The sequence below is a fragment of the Phoenix dactylifera genome, chromosome 1, assembly GCF_051530095.1.
Source record: "Phoenix dactylifera cultivar Ajwa chromosome 1, Ajwa_hap1_PhDact_Kaust_v1.1, whole genome shotgun sequence".
Classification (NCBI taxonomy): Eukaryota; Viridiplantae; Streptophyta; class Magnoliopsida; order Arecales; family Arecaceae; genus Phoenix; species Phoenix dactylifera.
In genome coordinates this window covers 65,853,089-65,871,746 of record NC_143190.1, presented here as the reverse complement: position 1 = coordinate 65,871,746, position 18,658 = coordinate 65,853,089, and the positions used below count along the sequence as shown (strand labels likewise).

At 41.0% G+C, this 18,658-nt stretch overlaps 1 protein-coding gene across 1 annotated transcript; it reads right to left on the bottom strand.

The window, feature by feature from the left end:
- Nucleotides 1-3,905: 3,905 nt before the first annotated feature.
- On the bottom strand, nucleotides 3,906-12,784 carry LOC103712960 (Homeodomain-like/winged-helix DNA-binding family protein). The gene is made up of 6 exons (XM_008799680.5): nucleotides 12,463-12,784; nucleotides 11,045-11,244; nucleotides 10,345-10,429; nucleotides 6,964-7,047; nucleotides 4,240-4,522; nucleotides 3,906-4,141 (listed from the first exon to the last, which is right to left on the bottom strand). The coding sequence occupies exons 1-6, from the start codon at nucleotides 12,610-12,612 to the stop codon at nucleotides 4,110-4,112; spliced, it is 834 nt and encodes a 277-aa protein (XP_008797902.1). The 5' UTR covers nucleotides 12,613-12,784; the 3' UTR covers nucleotides 3,906-4,109.
- Between the last annotated feature and the right edge of the window lie 5,874 nt (nucleotides 12,785-18,658).

Sequence of the window (18,658 nt, the reverse complement as noted above, 5' to 3'; positions counted from 1 at the left end):
TTGCCTGATATGGTTGGTCTACGGGGACTTCTCGCCACTCATCACTCACTCTTGCGACTGCAGGAGGTCTTCTAGAGACAAAAATCCAAGATATAGTGGGTCAATGAGGGGGATCGGAACATCCGATTTTTCTACCGGTTGATGGTGATCAGGAGGCAGCGAAGTATGGTCTGGTCGTTGCAAGATGAAACGAGTCAGTGGGTGGAGGGTGAGTCGGCAGTCAATAGGATGTTACTCGACTTCTTCAAATCCAGATGGATGGAGGAGGGGGACTCTACAGACACTGGTCAACTCCCGAGACCAGATTTTGGGATAGGTGATGTAGAAAATGAGGCTTTGGTTCGACCTATTTCGGAGAGGGAGGTGTAGGAGGCGATCTGGTCCCTAGCGGAGGACAAGGCCCTGGGACCAGACGGGTTTCCTCTCTTTTTCTTTTGGAGATATTGGTGCATTATTCAGAGATCAATGGTCGATGCGGTACAGTACTTTTTCAGTTGGGCAGTGATGGTGGAGGACTGGAAGGCTACCTACATCACCCAGATCCCGAAATGCCAGGATGATACAGAGCCTAGCCATTTTAGGCCAATCAGTATGTGTACAACCCTGTACAAGGTAGTAGCTAGAATCCTAGTGGGCAGGGTGAAACCCCTGTTGCTGACTATCATCTGCCAAGATCAGGGGGCTTTTATGTGGGATAGAAATATCTCGGATAACATTATGTTAGCCCAAAAAATAATGTGGAATCTTCAGCGGGCCTCGAAGCGGCAGAGCCTGATGGCTATAAAACTAGACATGGAGCGAGCATATGATAGGATCCGATGGAGCTTCCTTAGGCGTGCTCTGGAGAGTTATGCTTTCCATAGTACCTAGATTGGTTGGGTGCTGGGCTGTGTTTGGAGGCCTAGCTTCTCAATTTTGGTCAACGACACGCCATCACCCTTCTTCCGCTCTACTATGGGGCTGAGACAGGGATGTCTCCTATCCCCGTTTTTGTTTATCATGTGTTTTGATGTGTTGTCATATGCTTTATGGGCTGCATGCGCTACCCAGGCTATGGAAGCTTATATTCCTGCCTCGGAAGCCCAACCCATTTTTCACTTACTTTTCACTGATGATTGTCTTCTTGTGGCCAGGGCACGGGCGAGAGATGCACAGGTCCTAAAAGAAGTGCTGGCAGAGTACTGCACAGTTTCGGAGCAGAGAGTGAACTTTCAGAAGTCATCCATCACATTCAGCTCGAGTACAGAGCGCAGTGCTAAATGGGAGATCCTTGAGATGCCAGAGTAGGAGGTTGCCTGGAGCTATTTTAGGGTACCTATCACTGGTAAGAGGCTGTGGGTCTCAAGGTGCTCTGGCTTGGTGCAGCGAGTTCAGTGCAGGCTGAAGGGATGGCGGGCTTCGTCTCTTTCCATGATGGGCAAACTAACATTGATCAGATCAGTGCTGAGCTCGATGCTCGTATACTTTATGGCCAACATGGTGGTACAGCAGACAGTGTTGACCAAGATCGAGCAGCTTCTTCAGAGCTTCTTTTTGGGTTCGCATAGAGGGGGCCATGGGGTACATTTGGTAGCTTGGGTGAGCATTTATCGGCCTCTCTGGGAGGGTGGCCTGGGGGTGCAGTCTCTCCGAGTGAGGCGAGAGGCGATCATTGCCCAACACGCGGTGCGGTTCATCCTGAAGCCTTAGGAGTTCTGGAGTCATGTCTTGGCTGCTAGATATGGTCGCATGGGGCTGACAGAGGTGACCTGGCATAGACAGACTGTTTCTTTTATGTGGCATGAGATTGGGAGGTATCTGCCAACTACTTGAGCAAATACCAGATGGTTGATTGGTGATGAGAGGAGTATCGATGTGCTGGGGGGCTCGTGGGTGGATGCCCTACCACTAATTTTATGGCCGACTATGGTTAGCACACAGGTGGGTGACAGACTGCAATTGTGTGACCTTCTCGTCCTGGAAGGAGGGAAGTGGGATGGGGATAGGCTGCAGTAGGTATTCGAAGAGCCCGTTGTTGAGCACCTGCGGTTCCTCCCGGTGCCAGGGTGTGGGGGACCGGACGTCTGGGTTTGGCGATCATCCTGCAGGACCAGAGTGAGGGTAGGGGGATGTCGCTCGGGCCCTGCAGTAGGATCATGAGGCAGACCCTGATTATGCTTGGGTTTGGAGCTACCTGCATTGCTTACCAGATCTGGTTGGCCAGGAACGCTCGGACCTTTGGTGAACACAGCTTGTCTCCAAGGTTTGCGGTGGAGTGGGCACGGGTACAGGCAGCGGAGTTCAGTCACGGTACCTATTCAGGTGGGCTTTTGATAGTTCAGAACATCTGGAACTCCTTTTCAGCTCAGGTAGTGCCTTGTACAGTGTTCTCTATCTGGGAGCCCCTACCTCTGAGCTTCCTCAAGATCAATTTCAATGGGTCGGTATTGGATGGAGGGTGTAGGGGAGGCGCGGGGTTTGTCATCAAGGACCTGTGTTCGAGGGTGGTGGCAGCTGGTAGCTATCAGACAGATGATACCTCGGTTCTCGGTGCTGAGTTGCGAGCTGCATGGGCAGATCTTCGATACGCACGGCATGTCCTACAAGCCAGCTCTATTATTATGGAGGGTGACTCGGCCACAGTGATAGGTTAGATTCAGGGGGGCTTGACCGGGATGGGAGGGACTACCCTCTGATTCGAGATATAGGAGCGATGGGGAGGCCTTAGAGGCCAAACATATATTCAGAGAGGCCAACGGTGGGTGGTAGCTTATGTGGCCAGCCATTCGGGCGGTACTCCATGGATCCGAGAGGGGAAGCTTCCTAGGACACTCTGTGATATTTTGTTTTCAGATTTTATTGGATGTGTCCGTACTTGTATAGTATGATGCACCCGAGCTAACACAAAATAGAAAAAAAAAAAAAAAGAAAAAAAAGCAATCACATGAACAAATTACTAAGGTTAGAATCCTTGGTATGCTTTTGAGATGATCTCTGGTCCCAGCATAAACCAGGTGAAGTCAGCCTTGGTTTATCTTGGACAATCATCCAACCAAGGCCCTATCACAGAGGTACCTATCACTTATCTCGGAGTGTCAATTCATTGAAGAAACTATTCCTAGACAACTTTGGCAACCACTCATTGACAAGATCAATGAGAGGATCACTCAAGTTGGAAAAGATCTACCGTGTTTTGGGAGGGGAGACTAGTATTGATCAACTCTCTTCTTTCAGTTCATGACACTTTTCCTCCCCCATTGGGTAATCAAATGGGTTGATCGTATTGGAAAATCTTTCTGCAAGGACAAGCAGGCCATCTCGGAAGGATTCTGCCTCGTGAGCTGGAGCTAAAGCTGCCTTCCGAAACAAGGTGGCTTGGAATCAAGGACCTTGAACAAATGAACCTAGCAACGTCAGGAAAATGGCAAAAGAGACTTAATGGAGACCGGCACTCTGAAAGTAAATCATACTATATATACATGTACATAATCAAAGAAGGCCCATATTCTCAACAAAGATCCCATGCTGTTCATCACCCTTCAGAAGGCAAGTGCTTCATTGCAGTAATAGTTTCTTTTGCACTCCCTCCATCCAAGGCGACGGATCGAGCCAGTTTCTGGACAAACCATTGGCTAGGAAACTATGCTAAAAAATTCTTACTTCCCAAACATGTTCTACAAATGATGCTTCAGCTACAAACATAACCACAATGAAGGCACTGCAACTGCCAAATCACCAACATCTATTCAAACATGGTATAAAGTAACAACAGCAGAATGATTTTGTAGACCTCTGTCCTCTCCTGTCTAGAGTATTTACTTGTTTCTTCATCTGTTGATTGCTGCTGCTGCTAAAATTATTTGAATGAAGATGGTGAATCTATTGCTCCTCATCGAACAATGCAACAAACGATTTCAGTGGTCATCTGATGAAAATAGCATATTTTATACAAAAGGCTTATCTTACATTCCTGACAGGGTGATCCCATTATGTTCCTGTTAAGTATCTCTTACCACAAGAAGTTAATTCTATGCTTCCAATGACCACTAAGAAAAGAAAGTTTCATGTACAAAAGTTTAATCGATCAAGAGCAGGTCCCGAGGATACCATCAATAATTCTGTCGTGCAGCTTAAGCCAAGGTCATGATTTCACCACGTGCACCTGCAGCATAAAAGAAAAAAGCTCATCAGTTTTGAAAGAAGGGGGACAAACATGAAGAAACAAATAAAAGAGAGAAAAAATCAATCATCGCTATTTACATCTCTCAAAGATCTCCTTTGCTAACAGCAGCAACGAATCTGTCTCTTCAGCCATCTTGGATATCTTCTCCGCCTCCTTGATTGCTTCAGATGCAAAAAATGATTTGGCCTCTGCATCGGCAATTTTGTAAGCAGCAGTTATCGCTGCATCCTCGACAGGGTTTATAGCGTTGCAAGATCCAGAGTTTTGAGGCAGCTTCGAGCGGTTTGCCGGATCCTTTTGTTTTGGGGTAGGAGTTTTTGTTGCAAACGAGGAATCTTTGAGCCTGTACCCCCTTTGAACCTGCATTTCATGATTGCACAGCATGACCATTTCGTAGCATCTGAATAGCTAATTATTTTTTGCTTCTGCTCATGTTAATGCATGCATATGCCTACATGCTTTAATCCTTCAGGCAACTTATTTCCTATTTTTTGGAATTTAAAGAAGCCCGACTTGTGTCTTCTGGCTGGCATCCTATCCTTTAGCTCATAATCTGGGAAATTCAGGTTCAAAACTAGATAGTGGCATTCCCACCATTTTTCTGAAAAAAAGGAAAAAGAAAAAGAAAAGAATCTCTCTCTCTCTCTCTCTCTCTCTCTGGGTGTGCGCGCGCTTCGCAACTAAAGACCAAAACAAAATTTAACAAGATAATCAGTCAAGATTCAATGACTGTCTACCAAATTACTTATAATAGTCTGATGGTCTGGTTCCACTTTCAGGAAGGATTTCATGGAAGTGAGAAGGCAAGGAGAAGAAACCAATAATGGTCGGCACCCACTGTGTCTGGTTTTTTGTGGAAGGGGAGGGAGGTGCTAAAAGTGTATTCAGGTATGTACACGTGTACATCCCGGTTTCTTCACTGAATGGGATGCACTGCTATCTTGCCCCGTCTCGGTGGCCATTCTGGACAAGTGTCCAGTTAGGTACTCTCTCCCCCTTCTTCTTCCTTTTCTTTTCTCTTTGATTCCTTTTCTTTTCTTTCCTTCCTTTTCTTCTCACTTCCTTTCTTCTTTCCTTTTTTCTTCTCCTTTTTGTTCCTTTCTTTCTTTTTCTTCTCCCTTTCTTACTTTGTTTCTTTCCCTTTCCTTCATCTTTCATTCTTTTCTTCTCCTTTTCTTTCTTCTCCCTTCCTTTCTTCCTTTTCTATTTCTTCTTTTTCCTTCCTTTCTTTTTCTCCATTTTCTTCTTCTTTCCCACGTGGATAGGTTTTGGAGTCCCACACCATCCTGGTCTCATATTCTCCAGAAACAGGATAAGATAGCGTGTGCATGTATCATGTGTACCCAGGGGCGGCCCAATACATCTGGGGGCCTAAGGCGAATTCAGTAAATGGGGCCTCTTTTTTTTAAATAATAATTTTTTTAATAAATATAAAATATTTAAAAAAATGTTATGGAAATAGATTGCTATCAAGTATACTATTTCAACAAAGATGCATGAATCTAATAAAGGTAGACAAAAAGCCTCTTTAGTTTAATATAATTCTTGAATAAAAATATTAAAAAAAAATATTTAAAAAAAAAGGGCCCATGAAACTGTCCTTGGCAATACTGTTTACCATGTGAAGCAAGAGCAGAATAGGAAAAGGTCATCCCATGGCGCTTCACGGTCAAAGAATTTGTCCAGAAAGGGACCTCTCTATAAGAGAAAGTAGGGTCATTATGGGAAATTCACTCCATCTAATTAATAAAAGTCTCATCCCACCATCTCCCCTTCAAGTGAGTACCCAAGCAGCCACTGCAACATCACGGCACAGCAGCCATTCAACCCCCCTCCCTCCTCTTTCTCTACCCTCCTTTTCTTTTGCTAAAGACCATCTCCCCCTTCAAGTGAGCACCGAAGCTGCAACTGCAACATCACGGCACAGCAGCCATTCAACCCCCTCCCTCCTTTTCTCTCTCTACCACCCAAGAGGGGAGAAGAAACCGAGAAGAGAAAATTAAAAGAATCTCCACCCTCCAAGAAGTCCATCTCCAATCCCCTTATCTTTCTTCCTGATGGCCCAGCTGGATCAGGAGTAATGACTTGTGAGGGAAGGAAAACCAAGACCAAAACCAAAAAAGAGAAGGGATGAAAGATAAGAGTGGCTTCAGGCGTGTATCAAGCCAACCAAATCCCTCCTCTCTCTCTCTCTCTCTCTCTCCACCCAAAACAAAACTACTGTCCCCAACTTCCCCAATTGCCCCTCTGCAGGCCAGGAAACCCTCCACCTCCCTTCCATCAAGGGGGAAGACTCGTAGCCAGCTTCTGCTCCCGGAGGCCTTCCATTGGCCCGAGGCCTTAGGCGACCGCCTCGGTCGCCTAGGGCTCGGGCCGGCCCTGTGTGTACCGCGGTTGCAAAAAACAGCAGAAGTATCTGCAAGGATAAGAGATAAAAAAAATTGCCCTTGCTTCCATCAAGTAGATCTGTATCCTTATTGTGTACGAACTTCCAAGAATCTCAGTTGTTATAATTCTATCACATAGCCACAAAAATACATATATAATTTCAAATGATAGAATACTTGCTTTAGGACAAGTGGCAAGAATGTATAAACTCATATGTTAAAACAAAACTACAGATCTGTCACAGTGAAACCTCGACTTATGGAATTACATGTTCTTTGCAAGATACCTAGCAGTTCTAGAATTATAAATCAAGGTAAAATATCATATTTGTGCAAGTAGCATCATTAAATCATTTCTCTAAAAAAAGGTATCATCATTTAGTATCACCTGGTCGGGTGGAAAATGGTATTCACCTTTTCTATTTTATTCTGCGCAACAAGCCGTCTTAACTTTGAGCTAAGCAACCTCCTAAAATTCTGTGGTACATCATTTTGTTGCTGCATAAACATCAAAGAGACAAACTAAGTATTAAAACATTACTTAGCAGAACTTCATGACAACCTTAGAATGTATATTACACAAATATTCTAATAGCAAGGTCTTAGATATATGAAAAGTTATACTTAGTTTCTTCACATGTAATTAACGAACATCGCTATTCCTACATGTAATAATACCTGAATTTCTCGTAGCAAATTTGCAGGGTTATCTGAACCCTAATGTTTGACAGTGACATGCAAGTGCAAGGACTTTAATATTAACTGGTTTGATTACATATTGAATGTCCTAGTCACAAGCATCTTTACCAGTTCTGAGTTCTAAATAATTTGGACTGTAAAAGTGAATCAATTAGAATAGGAAAAGGTGGAACTGATGCCGAAAACATGATGCACAAAGCGAAGCATGCAAAGAGTATAAAATTTTGCTGAACTGACACCCGTCTTGTAGATGTGAATGCATATATGCATTTCAGAAAAAATAAGTCATCTTCGACTCTTCACAGATTCACTGTGTAAATCGGAGGATATAAATTTCATTTTTATAGTAGATAGCATAAGGATAATGAGCAATGTCTCTGCAAATGTTGCAAAGCAGATGAGTCCGAAAGCTGTCCGAGACGCATCACTAAGGGAGCTATTTTTGACATTCCAACAATACTTTATGGTGCCAACAGGACTTGGGTCCAATGGTTAGCAGTCTTGCCTAATGAACTGCTCTTGGAGAGGTCCAGGGTTCAAACCCTGGTGGTGGAGCATTATCATCACATTGCTAAAAAATAAGTAAAACAACTTTATGGTAAAAACTAAATTGAAACTGCAATTGTCTTTCAACTATCACTCATAGTTCATGTCTTCACACATTGCAGACACTATATTTAGGCCATTAGTTGAATAGCAAATAGTACCAATGAAACCATTCTGTGTTGTCGGTTAAAACCACTCTGTATTATCACGTAGTGGTCAGACTATGGTCAAAGACATTGAGGAAAGAAATAGTCATTCGACAAAAGGTTTTAAACTCAACACACTTTCCTTTATTTTGCCATTTCGATGTCAGTCTATAGTTTAAATTTGTTGTGATGGAGTGTATATTTCTTTCTTTACCAGCGAAAGCATGATTCGTACAAGACAGTTTCTTAATATTGTCATTTTGATGTCTGTCCATATAGTTTAAAGTTGTGGTGATGGAATATGTGTTGGTTTGCTTTACCAGAAAAAGCATGCTCATCTAGGATCAAACATAAAGCATCAACAGGCTTTACTGTTTTCAAATTGTCAAATTAGATGATTTTTGTTTAAGAAGGCTATGTGAACTATCCACAATAAAAAAATCAGTTAAATTGAGCATATCACAGCATGGCTTCAGCGAGAGTAAGGTACAAGAATGGCTCATCCCAAAACTTGCATATGCCAAGCACTCAAATTGCTGTTATAGATTTGTAATAAGTGATTTTCCAATGATTAGACAATAACTAAATTAAAATGATTGAAACACTAAAATAGCAGGTTGAATCATTTAAAAATAAAAGGATCCCAATCATCTTGATCATGGATGCTGCCTTTTTTTCCAAAAAAAAATGTGATGTCTAAAAGTACTTAATAAAATACAGTAATAAATATAACTCAAACTTTTCTTGAGCAAGATGTGTGGCCAAGGCAAAGTACTGACAAAGATGATCCATTCATCAAGGTGTTACGATTTTCCTTGTCATGTAAAGTTGGACATTATTAACAACTTCGAAAATTCAAATTTTTAATAATCAGTAGAGTTCATACAAAAAAATAATGTGATTTTTGAACCAGCAAATGATATCAATAAAGGCAAAATAAACACATAAAAAAATCATATTGCTAGAAGGTATATCTACCATTTGGGTATACAGATATTAAGCACAAAATGCATGTAATATGAAAACCAAAATTATTTTCTGAAGATATATATAGAATCTCTTATTTTTAGGATTTTCCATGAGAAAGATTATTATTTCTACTATTATTAGGCAAAAGTTAATGGATTTGACGGTATAACTAGTTCTCACTATTGAACTTCTGATTTAGACATGAAAGAAAAAAAAAATAACCATCCAAACTTCTCCTAACAATTTGAGCTTGGCTTTATGGATCCTCATCCACCAAATATTCCTATTTATTGTCACCTCTGAAGTTATTCTAAGCTTCTCTATATTAGACGCAAAAGAAAAAGAAAACAAAAAAGACTCCAATTGTACATAATATAGGTGAAGGTAAAGAGGCAAAAATTCTTATAGATCCAAGTTTTAAATTAACATGAACCAAATATTCCTTATCTCAATGGAGGAAAAGGGGCTAAGCCACAACCCCATTGTTCCTAGAGGAATTAATATCAATAATATATAGTCTTGACAAGACTAATGTCCTATGCATTTATATCACTCAAACTACATGCTAAGGTTTTTCCTAATGGGCTTGGCTTGGTCACAAAGATGCATATTCTCATGATAAATAATTAGGGCAAGCAGTCATGTTGGATCGGGTTGGATGAAGGTTAAGTTAAAAATCTTATCAATCCGAATCCGACCTTTTTATGAGACAGGTCACAAATCTGAACCCGAACCTGGCCATTTTATTAAGCAGGTAACCCAACCCAACCTACAATAGGTTTAATCAAGCTAAGTGGGTTAAATGGATTAAGCGTTGCCACCCCTATAGATAATCTCTGCAAGGAGGATGTCTTAAAAATCAAACTTGTGGATTTGTCAGAAACCAAATAGAAACTAGGAGATAGCATGGAATGGTTGGTACTTGGTAGAGATCTGAAAGGAAGATAATTAAATACAATTTGTGTTTTGAAGAATCTGGACTTAGGGATGAACACCATTGCAGAGTAAGATCCATGAAAATGAGCTGGATAAGATGATGCAATTTTAAGCTCTCTATCTATTATACCCTCCATGCAATTAAATTTCAATTTGTCTTCTCAATGGAAGTCAGGTCAAGCCATAGGGAAGTGTATAACATAACTAGAGGCTACATATTACATGCTTTTTAATGCATATGAACTGGAGATTGACATCCACTTTTTTATATTACAAACTGCCTGAAATAGTGGAGACAACATTAATATGCTTCTAATTGTTATTGTTTATATGACTCGTATCAGCATAGCAGATATAACAAGGAGACATATGAGATTATGATCCTATTGCCCCCCACCCCCCCAAAAAAAAGAAAGAGAAAAGGAAAAGGAAAAAAAAATGAAAGTGAAATACATGTTTCACTAAGTAACATAGTATTGATGAAAGCATGCCTACTAACCTCGATAAAGCTACAAATTGCACCAATTTCTGAACCATTTGGCTCTTGCATTGCCGCAAGTGCTTCGATTATCATTGCAGTGTACCTGATGGACACAAATCAAACTAACAAATTGTAAGAATAAATTCCCTCTAAGTCCAGATGCAGAGTAGTGGGGGAACTGTGAAAAAAATGTGCAAGATGGTGACAAAAGTCACAAAACTACTCAGAACTAGTATTCAAAACTGCATTAATAAAAGCACAAAGTATCAAAAACAATCTGTTGCTACTGTAAGTACCCATTGCTTCACTTTATTTTTTTAATCTTTTTCCCTGTTTCTGAAGCTCTGTTGTAGATTTAGCAACATTGCAACAAGAGATTTATAAACAAAGCTGAAGCGAGTCACTAACTCAAGCTTACCTAATAATGCACCTTCCAATTGATCTATGACTTCAAGGCATAAAGACCTAGTAATTTCCCCTTAATTTACAATGATACATGTGTGCTTTTCATATCTGATCTCAATTATTGGATTTTGTCCTAATATGAACTCTTATTTTTTTAAAAAAAAAATACAAGGTGACAGGTTTGATGCTAACTCAAAGGAGTTGCTGATGGCTCAAAGTTTGATGCAATGTTTTCCATAAATTAATGAGATTATTTTTTCAAGTAGTAATAATAGTGAAAATGCATAAATTGGAAAACAAAAGCATGATATACCGAGGAGGATTCTTCCCATCTTGCGAGTTCTTTGTAGAATCCACCATTGCTTGTACTCCATCATCTTTTTTCAGGGCAGAAACAGTGAGGTTCTGAGAGTTTGATGACGGAATAGCAGGCAGACCTTTTACTTTTGGTGTCCTTATCTTCTCCCGAGATCCATGGCCGCTAGCACTAACACTCATATTCCTCCATTTGTCCTGAATGTGCGTACAAAAATAAATTATTGGATGGATAAACCAGAAAAATTAGAATAAATAAATACAAGATAAACATTATATATTCAACATTTAAGGTGATGACATTTGGCATAGTCATGTATTAATTATTTTTCTCATAACATGAATATGTAATCAAACCTGTGCTTAGCATTATCACTCTTGATAAATAACAGGAACTCTAACAGCATAATAGCCACATAGTTAAGTGATAGAACAATGCAACAAGCTAAAAATAGCATAATATGGAAAATAGGTGTTGGGTACAGCCATTGAGAGCTACCATGCCTACCATTAGTGGGATCAATACATGAAAGAAGAATTGCTTAAGTTACAATAATACCGACTTGTGCATGTTGGATAAGAAAAAAGACTGTCGTTTCCGGTTCAATTACTGCTATCTGACAAATGAAGAGCATACCATTTGTCAGGAAATGATGCACCAGGACTCTGATTAAAGTTTGTTTTCACTACTTGGGGAATTTTTTTGGAATCACACTTGATCTCCAATCCTTTAAATCAGCTATCTCTATATCTATCAGCCTAATTAGTGCAGCCCTCAAACTGTTCAAACTAAGCTACCAATTGAATGCGACACGTAGATGCAGTATTTAATGAAGCCAGGACTCGATTCTTTTTTTGTTATAACTATTTGAAGCGTCGTTAATAGAATTTTTAAAGACCATCTGAGATGCCCATGATCTAGCCGTTATAAGGTACACTGGATGTCTACGTGGCTTCTCCTCTTCCAATGCTTCGTTTATGCCCATGCCAATGTCATTGTGAGCCAATTGGATCATCTATACTCTTCTGTTTCATCCACTTCAGTCCTCTCTAACTATAAAAAAAATTCTTTCAGGCTTCAGAAAACACTATCAACACCAAGATTGCTTAAAAAATTCAAGTTCCAAACAAGAACGAAACCTAAAAAGTATTTCTTTTTCTTGCATTTTTTCCAGATTTCCCCACCCCAAAAACCAAATTTTATCCTGAAAGACACCAAATCTTCATCAGCATGAAACACGGAAGGAATATCACGTAACCTCATGAGTTTTTTTTGGCGAAACAGAACAAAGATACACCAAAGCACCGTAAAACCCTAGCTAAGCACAAGCCCAGCTCGCGTGAATCCATGAAACCCAAGAAGAATCATGCTGGATTCCCCTAAACTGGAGACAGGAGAAAGAAGGTAGAAGCAACCTTGAGGTCGATGTTGGAGCGGGTGGCGAGGCAGTGGCTGAACTCGGGGTCCTTCTGGATGGTCCGCCACTTGCCGGCGCCGTGCTTGTCCACGCCGGCCCTCAGAGCCTCCTCCTCTTCCGACGTCCACTTCTGCTTCGGAGCCCCCATCTCCTTCCTTTCTTCCTTTCTTCCTTTTCTTCCTCTCCTCAGATCTCTTCTCTCCTCCTCCACCCTTCGCTCGGCATCAAGAAGCCCCCTTCTCTTTTCCCCTAGGAAATTAGGGTTAGGGTTAGGGTTAGGGTTAACGTTTCTTTGGCCATGAAGGAAGGAACTTACTAGGACGAGGAATTCGTACGTCGAAATAAACTGGGACTCGGTAGGATCTATTGGTGGGACCGGAGGGTCTTTGCGCCGATGGGATTGGTTAGGTTTCCTTCGTAGTCAATGCTTTGGGTGCGCTCAAAATGATACGCTTGGGTGTGGCAATACTACTTGGTAACCAAGTCTGGGCACGTGATAAGCATGTGTGTATTCTCCTGGCGTCCTGGGAATGTAACAATGGCGTTTGGGTTGTATTTTTCATGATTGATCTAAGACCTCTTGCTTCCATCCACTTGCACGAATCTGGAAGCAGCCATTATGCGATCCAACGGTTGACATAGTAAAAAAACATAAATTATTTTTTTCTCACAAAAGATATAATCCTAACTTGTGGGAATGCAATGAATGTGAATGTTCTAATAACATTGATAGTGTTTTGCATATGATTATTCTCGTGACATCCTCGGCATGCCACAATGCATGCAAGAAGCGTGCATTCCTCTTGCTTTGAAGTGATAACTGAACACTTTAGAGTCTATCGATTTGCAAATGTAGTAGGGAGGTGTTGGAATTTCTCTTAAGAATTCGGGCCATGCAACTTAGCATCGACAAAAAGAATCATGGAAAAGAATGAATAGAACTAATTAGTCTACAATTTTGATATGGGCCGATAAATTTGCATTGCTCGAATACACTCAAAGAAAGTATGATTGTTTTCACTAAGTTATTGGTCTATATTGTGTCCCTGTATACAAATTTTGCTCTCTAGCATCATAAATCATACTATCTTCAAATGGTGGATAATATATATTGCCTTTGGATGACTTAGATGCAAGGTCAATTGTAGAATAAAGATTTTTTTTTCATGTAGCGCATCAAGCAACTTCCAATGATGCATGCATAGCCGCATAGGTGAACTATATAAGGCATGCTAGATTGCATCCACTGCACAATATAATCTCTAACCCTTTCAATGCGAAACATGATACTTATATCACTACTACATTACCGAACTTACGCTGTATTGATGTTCAATTCATACTTATGAAATGTAAGGAAGAATCTACAACCAACAATAAACATATTGCCAAATATTTCACTAGAATGATATCACAATTTCAAGCAAAGTACAATCATAAAATTTAGCTCAAGGAGGTGAACTTACTGACAACTTAAAAGCTCTGTACCATATGGACTAGGTTGCATGTAAATTATCAGAATTCTCAACTCCTGGCTATATGGTTGGAAGAGGTTTTCTAATAGTTGTATATGAGTGAACAAAAACAACAAAGAGGTGATTTATGTGCAAGAGCTATTTTGCAAGAGTGATCAACATTGAGTTCATAATTTTTAGATTCTTCCATCTATTAACCTTCATACCGATTTTTCTCATTGTCCTATGTTATTCCTTGGGCCATTTTCAGATTTATGGAGCCTTTTTCTCCCTTCCTAGCTACAAGAAAAGGAAGAGGAGGAAAGCTTAACTATAATACTAAAACTACAAAACGTTATGGATGCACAAGAAATAACTTACAAGTAATAAGTCTCAACATTACAAGTGCTGAAATCTTATCATTGACTTTAATATACTTTATTATCACATAAAAGTCAAGTCTATTTTACTTAACTTGCATGGATAGCGTAGTTTATTACGAGTTTGCAATAATAACAATCACTTGTTTTACTGCCATTTTTATTTATTATTTACCTGATTAATAGTATATCTAATCCATGTATACAATTCAGTCAAGTGTGTTGCATGCAACTATACTTGTTTTGGTGCACAATATTATTTATCTAATCTTGTGTATATATATACACACACATACTAAAATAGAAGCTTTGCCTTGAAAGAGCTCTTTGTTTGCCACGTGTACAAATGTCACGCCCCGAACCCAGCACCCGGGTCCGGTACGCGACCGGCCGCATGAGCCCTAGAGCAGTGCCCTAAAGATCATGCAAGGCCTATGATTAACCAAAAATTTCAATAAATCCACAATTAATCTAGTAATTCAAATAGAGCAGTCCGACATGTCCAAATAAACAAATTAGTTCAATTACAAGATCTTCAAATGTTCATCGACATCAAAGAAGGATAAACAACTAACTAACTAATGACTCTGGTGCTCGCACTCTGCGCCCATCCCATCCAAAACTATGCATCCTGCAACTCTGGTAAAGAAAAAGAAGAAAAAGGGGGGTGAGCTTTACAGCCCAGTAAGAATCCCTACACATCCATACCAACACAATAATAATATGAATTCGAAAACCACGACAAATCGATGCACATTTCATGAAATCATAAACAGTTTCCATAAGACTCAAATAATCAATATAATTATGAACATCAAGCATCAATAAAAGTCCATAATTATACATCAAACATCAATGAAAATCTGGCCACATAAGAATTATATAATATATATATAGCTTATAAATCACTATGACTATTTTCAATGCTTTTTCTTCCCATTCCATGTTAACTTGATCCGGATCAATTATCTTTCCGACTTTGGGTCAAATCTTAGTCACATTTCTCAGCCTGTGGTGGGGCAACCAAATTATCACATTTTCAGCCTGTGGCGGGGCCTGCACACTATAGTTCCACATTTCTAGCCTGTGATGGGGCCTATCAAAGTATCACATTTTCAGCCTGTGGCGGGGCCTGCACATTATAGTTCCACATTTCTAGCCTGTGAGGGGGCCTACCAAAGTATCACATTTTCAGCCTGTGGCGGGGCCTGCACATTATAGTTCCACATTTCTAGCCTTTGAGGGGGCCTACCAAAGTATCACATTTTCAGCCTGTGGCGGGGCCTACACATTATAGTTCCACATTTCTAGCCTGTGAGGGGGCCTACCAAAGTACCACATTTTTAGCCTGTGACGGGGCCTGCCATAATAACAAGATAAACCCAAAGTCCCTTTTCATGCAATCCAGTTTACATCCACACATCAATTTCTTTTTATTTATTTCCGGCTTTAAACTAACCACGATCACGTTTCCAGCCCGTGACGAGGCAACCAATATCACATGATTAGTTTAGAGCACCACATCCATCAGTCCAATTATGTAGGTGTAGGTTATGCGCATGCATGCATCCATCATGATACCAACCACAAGCGAATACGATCATAATATCAACCACAAGCCAACACGATCAAAATATAATTTAATAAAACTATTTTTGATTTGTCTGGATCATAGCATATCATATATATCTAAGTATATATATATATATATAAAAATTATATCATGCAGGATTGGTGTACAAGGATCCTTACCTTTGTTGAAAATTTAGACAACCAATCACCCGCCCTCACGGCGATAAAGAACCGGAATGCACAGAATCCTGCTCAACGTCTTCTCGTCCAACAGATTGTTCCCCTACAGAGCCAAATCATCATTAAAATTTACTCAAGATATATGATAATCCAGGACCCCTGTTTAATCCTCTAAAGGGTCCTCTAAAATCTAGTATTCCAAGACTATTCAACAATCCATGATCTTCCTGATCCAAGAGTAAAAGGAAACCCAACAACAATAAACAGATAATATAATAAAAGGGTTATATAATAAGAGAAAGAGAGGGAAAAGACCCTTTCTCTTCCTCTCTTCTTCCTTCTTCCCGACGGAAAGGGGAGAAGGAGGTTCGGCCGCCGGTGGCCCACGGCTGGCGACGCCCCTGGTCGTCGGCCTGTGGCAGGGCCGGTGTGCCGGCGGTGTGTCCCCGACCGGTGACGACCGGCCGGAACGAGAGAGGAGAAGGTCGAACAAGGCGTCGGCTTCTCCATCAACCCGGCAGCTTTCCGGCCTCATTCCCCAAGGAGATAAGGGCCAAAGATGATGGAGGAGAGGGAGAAGATGCTCACCTTGCCTCCGGCAAGGTCCTCCCGACCGGATCGATGGCGAAAGCTCCGATCCTCCCCATGGCAAGGTAGAAACCCGATCTCTTCCTCTCTTTTTTTTTTTTTTTTCTTCTGTGTGTAGAAGCCCTCGGTTGATGCCCTAGGGGAAGAGAGAGAGGAGATCTTCCTGATTCGGTAGGTTTTTATCGCCCTAAGATCCTCCTTCCCGGTGGATTCGGGAGGAGGGGAAGGCTTCCGAAAAACAGGGGAGGGAGCTTTTCGATTCGGGAGACTCCCTCCCCCATTTTCACGAGTTGGGCCGCCCTTCTCAGAGGCCGGCCCAACTCAAACGTGGGTCTCTATATTCTTCCCTCCTAAAAAAAAATTTCGTCCTCGAAATTGACATACCTGAGGTTTCAAAAAGCTACGGATACTTGACTTTCATCTCTTCTTCGAGCTCCCAAGTAGCCTCCTTCTCCATATGATTATTCCATTGTACCTTCACAAAAGGAATGGTTCGATGTCGTAGTATCTGATCTTTTCTGTCCACAATTCGTACCGGGAACTCCTCATAGGTCAGATCCTCCTGAAGATGTAATGGCTCATATGCTACCACATGACTCGGATCTGGAACATATTTCTTCAACATTGACACATGAAAAACATTGTGCACACCGGATAAAGCCGGTGGTAAAGCCAGTCGATACGCCACCTTCCCAACCTTGTCCAAAATCTCAAACGGACCAACATATCTAGGGCTTAATTTGCCACGAACCCCAAATCTCATCACACCTTTTGTAGGTGACACTCTCAAGAAAACATGATCTCCAATTTGAAATTCCAATTCTCTCCTTCTATTATCAGCATAACTCTTCTGGCAACTCTGAGCTGTACGAAGTCGTTCTCTGATCACTTGCACCTTATCAACAGTCTGTTGTACTATCTCTGGACCTAACAATTTTCTCTCACCCACGTCATCCCAACAAATAGGAGATCGGCACTTCCGGCCGTACAACGCCTCAAAAGGAGCCATTTGTATACTTGCTTGATAGCTATTATTGTAAGCAAACTCTATTAGTGATAAGTGGCCATCCCACGCTCCTCCTAGATCCATAACACAGGATCTCAACATGTCTTCCAAGATCTGGATGGTTCTTTCTGACTGTCCATCGGTTTGGGGGTGGAAAGCTGTGCTAAAGCTCAATTTGGTTCCAAGAGCCTTATGAAGACTCTTCCAAAACTGTGATACAAATCTACTGTCTCTGTCTGACACAATGGTAACTGGGACCCCATGCAACTTCACAATATGCTCTATATATAAGCCTGCCAATCTCTCTGAGGAGAAACCAACTCTGAAAGGCAAAAAGTGTGCTGATTTGGTTAGTCGGTCAACAATTACCCACACGGCATCATTACCTCGTAGGGTTTTTGGCAAGCTAGTCACAAAGTCCATGGTGATATGCTCCCACTTCCATTGAGGAATAAGTAGAGATTGTAATGGTCCCGCAGGTCTCTGATGTTCTGCTTTTACCTGCTGACATACTAGACACTGGGCTACAAATTGAGCAATATCCTTTTTCATACCACTCCACCAAAAATGTTTCTTTAAATTCTGATACATCTTTGTGCCTCCTGGATGCATTGTATAAGCCGAGCTATGAGCCTCCTCTAAAATTTCATTCCTTAATTCTGGAACTTTAGGGACGCACAATCTGCTACCGAATCTTAAGGAACCATCCTCATGCACATGGAATTCGCTTTGAACACCAGACTCTACTGTTCCCCTTACCCTCTGTAATTCTGAATCCTCTTTTTGAGATGACTTAATCCTTTCAATCAAGGTAGGCTGCACTATAAGATTAGCAAGTCGTACTTGAGGATCATGCAGTCGTACTTCAATTTCATATCTCTCCAAGTCTAACAAAATGTTTCTTTGTATAGTGATCAGAGCCGCTAATTTACTTGAAGATTTCCTGCTTAGAGCATCGGCCACAACATTTGCTTTTTCCGGATGGTAATTGATAGTTAGATCATAATCTTTTAA

Excerpts from the sequence above, each read along its gene's own strand:
- LOC103712960 (XM_008799680.5), bottom strand. The coding sequence starts at position 12,612 with ATGGGGGCTCCGAAGCAGAAGTGGACGTCGGAAGAGGAGGAGGCTCTG. Across the intron at positions 4,523-6,963 it reads CGCAGAATAAAATAGAAAAG|GTTCAAAGGGGGTACAGGCT; the intron begins GTGAATACCATT and ends CATGAAATGCAG. Across the intron at positions 4,142-4,239 it reads AAAGGAGATCTTTGAGAGAT|GTGCACGTGGTGAAATCATG; the intron begins GTAAATAGCGAT and ends TTTATGCTGCAG.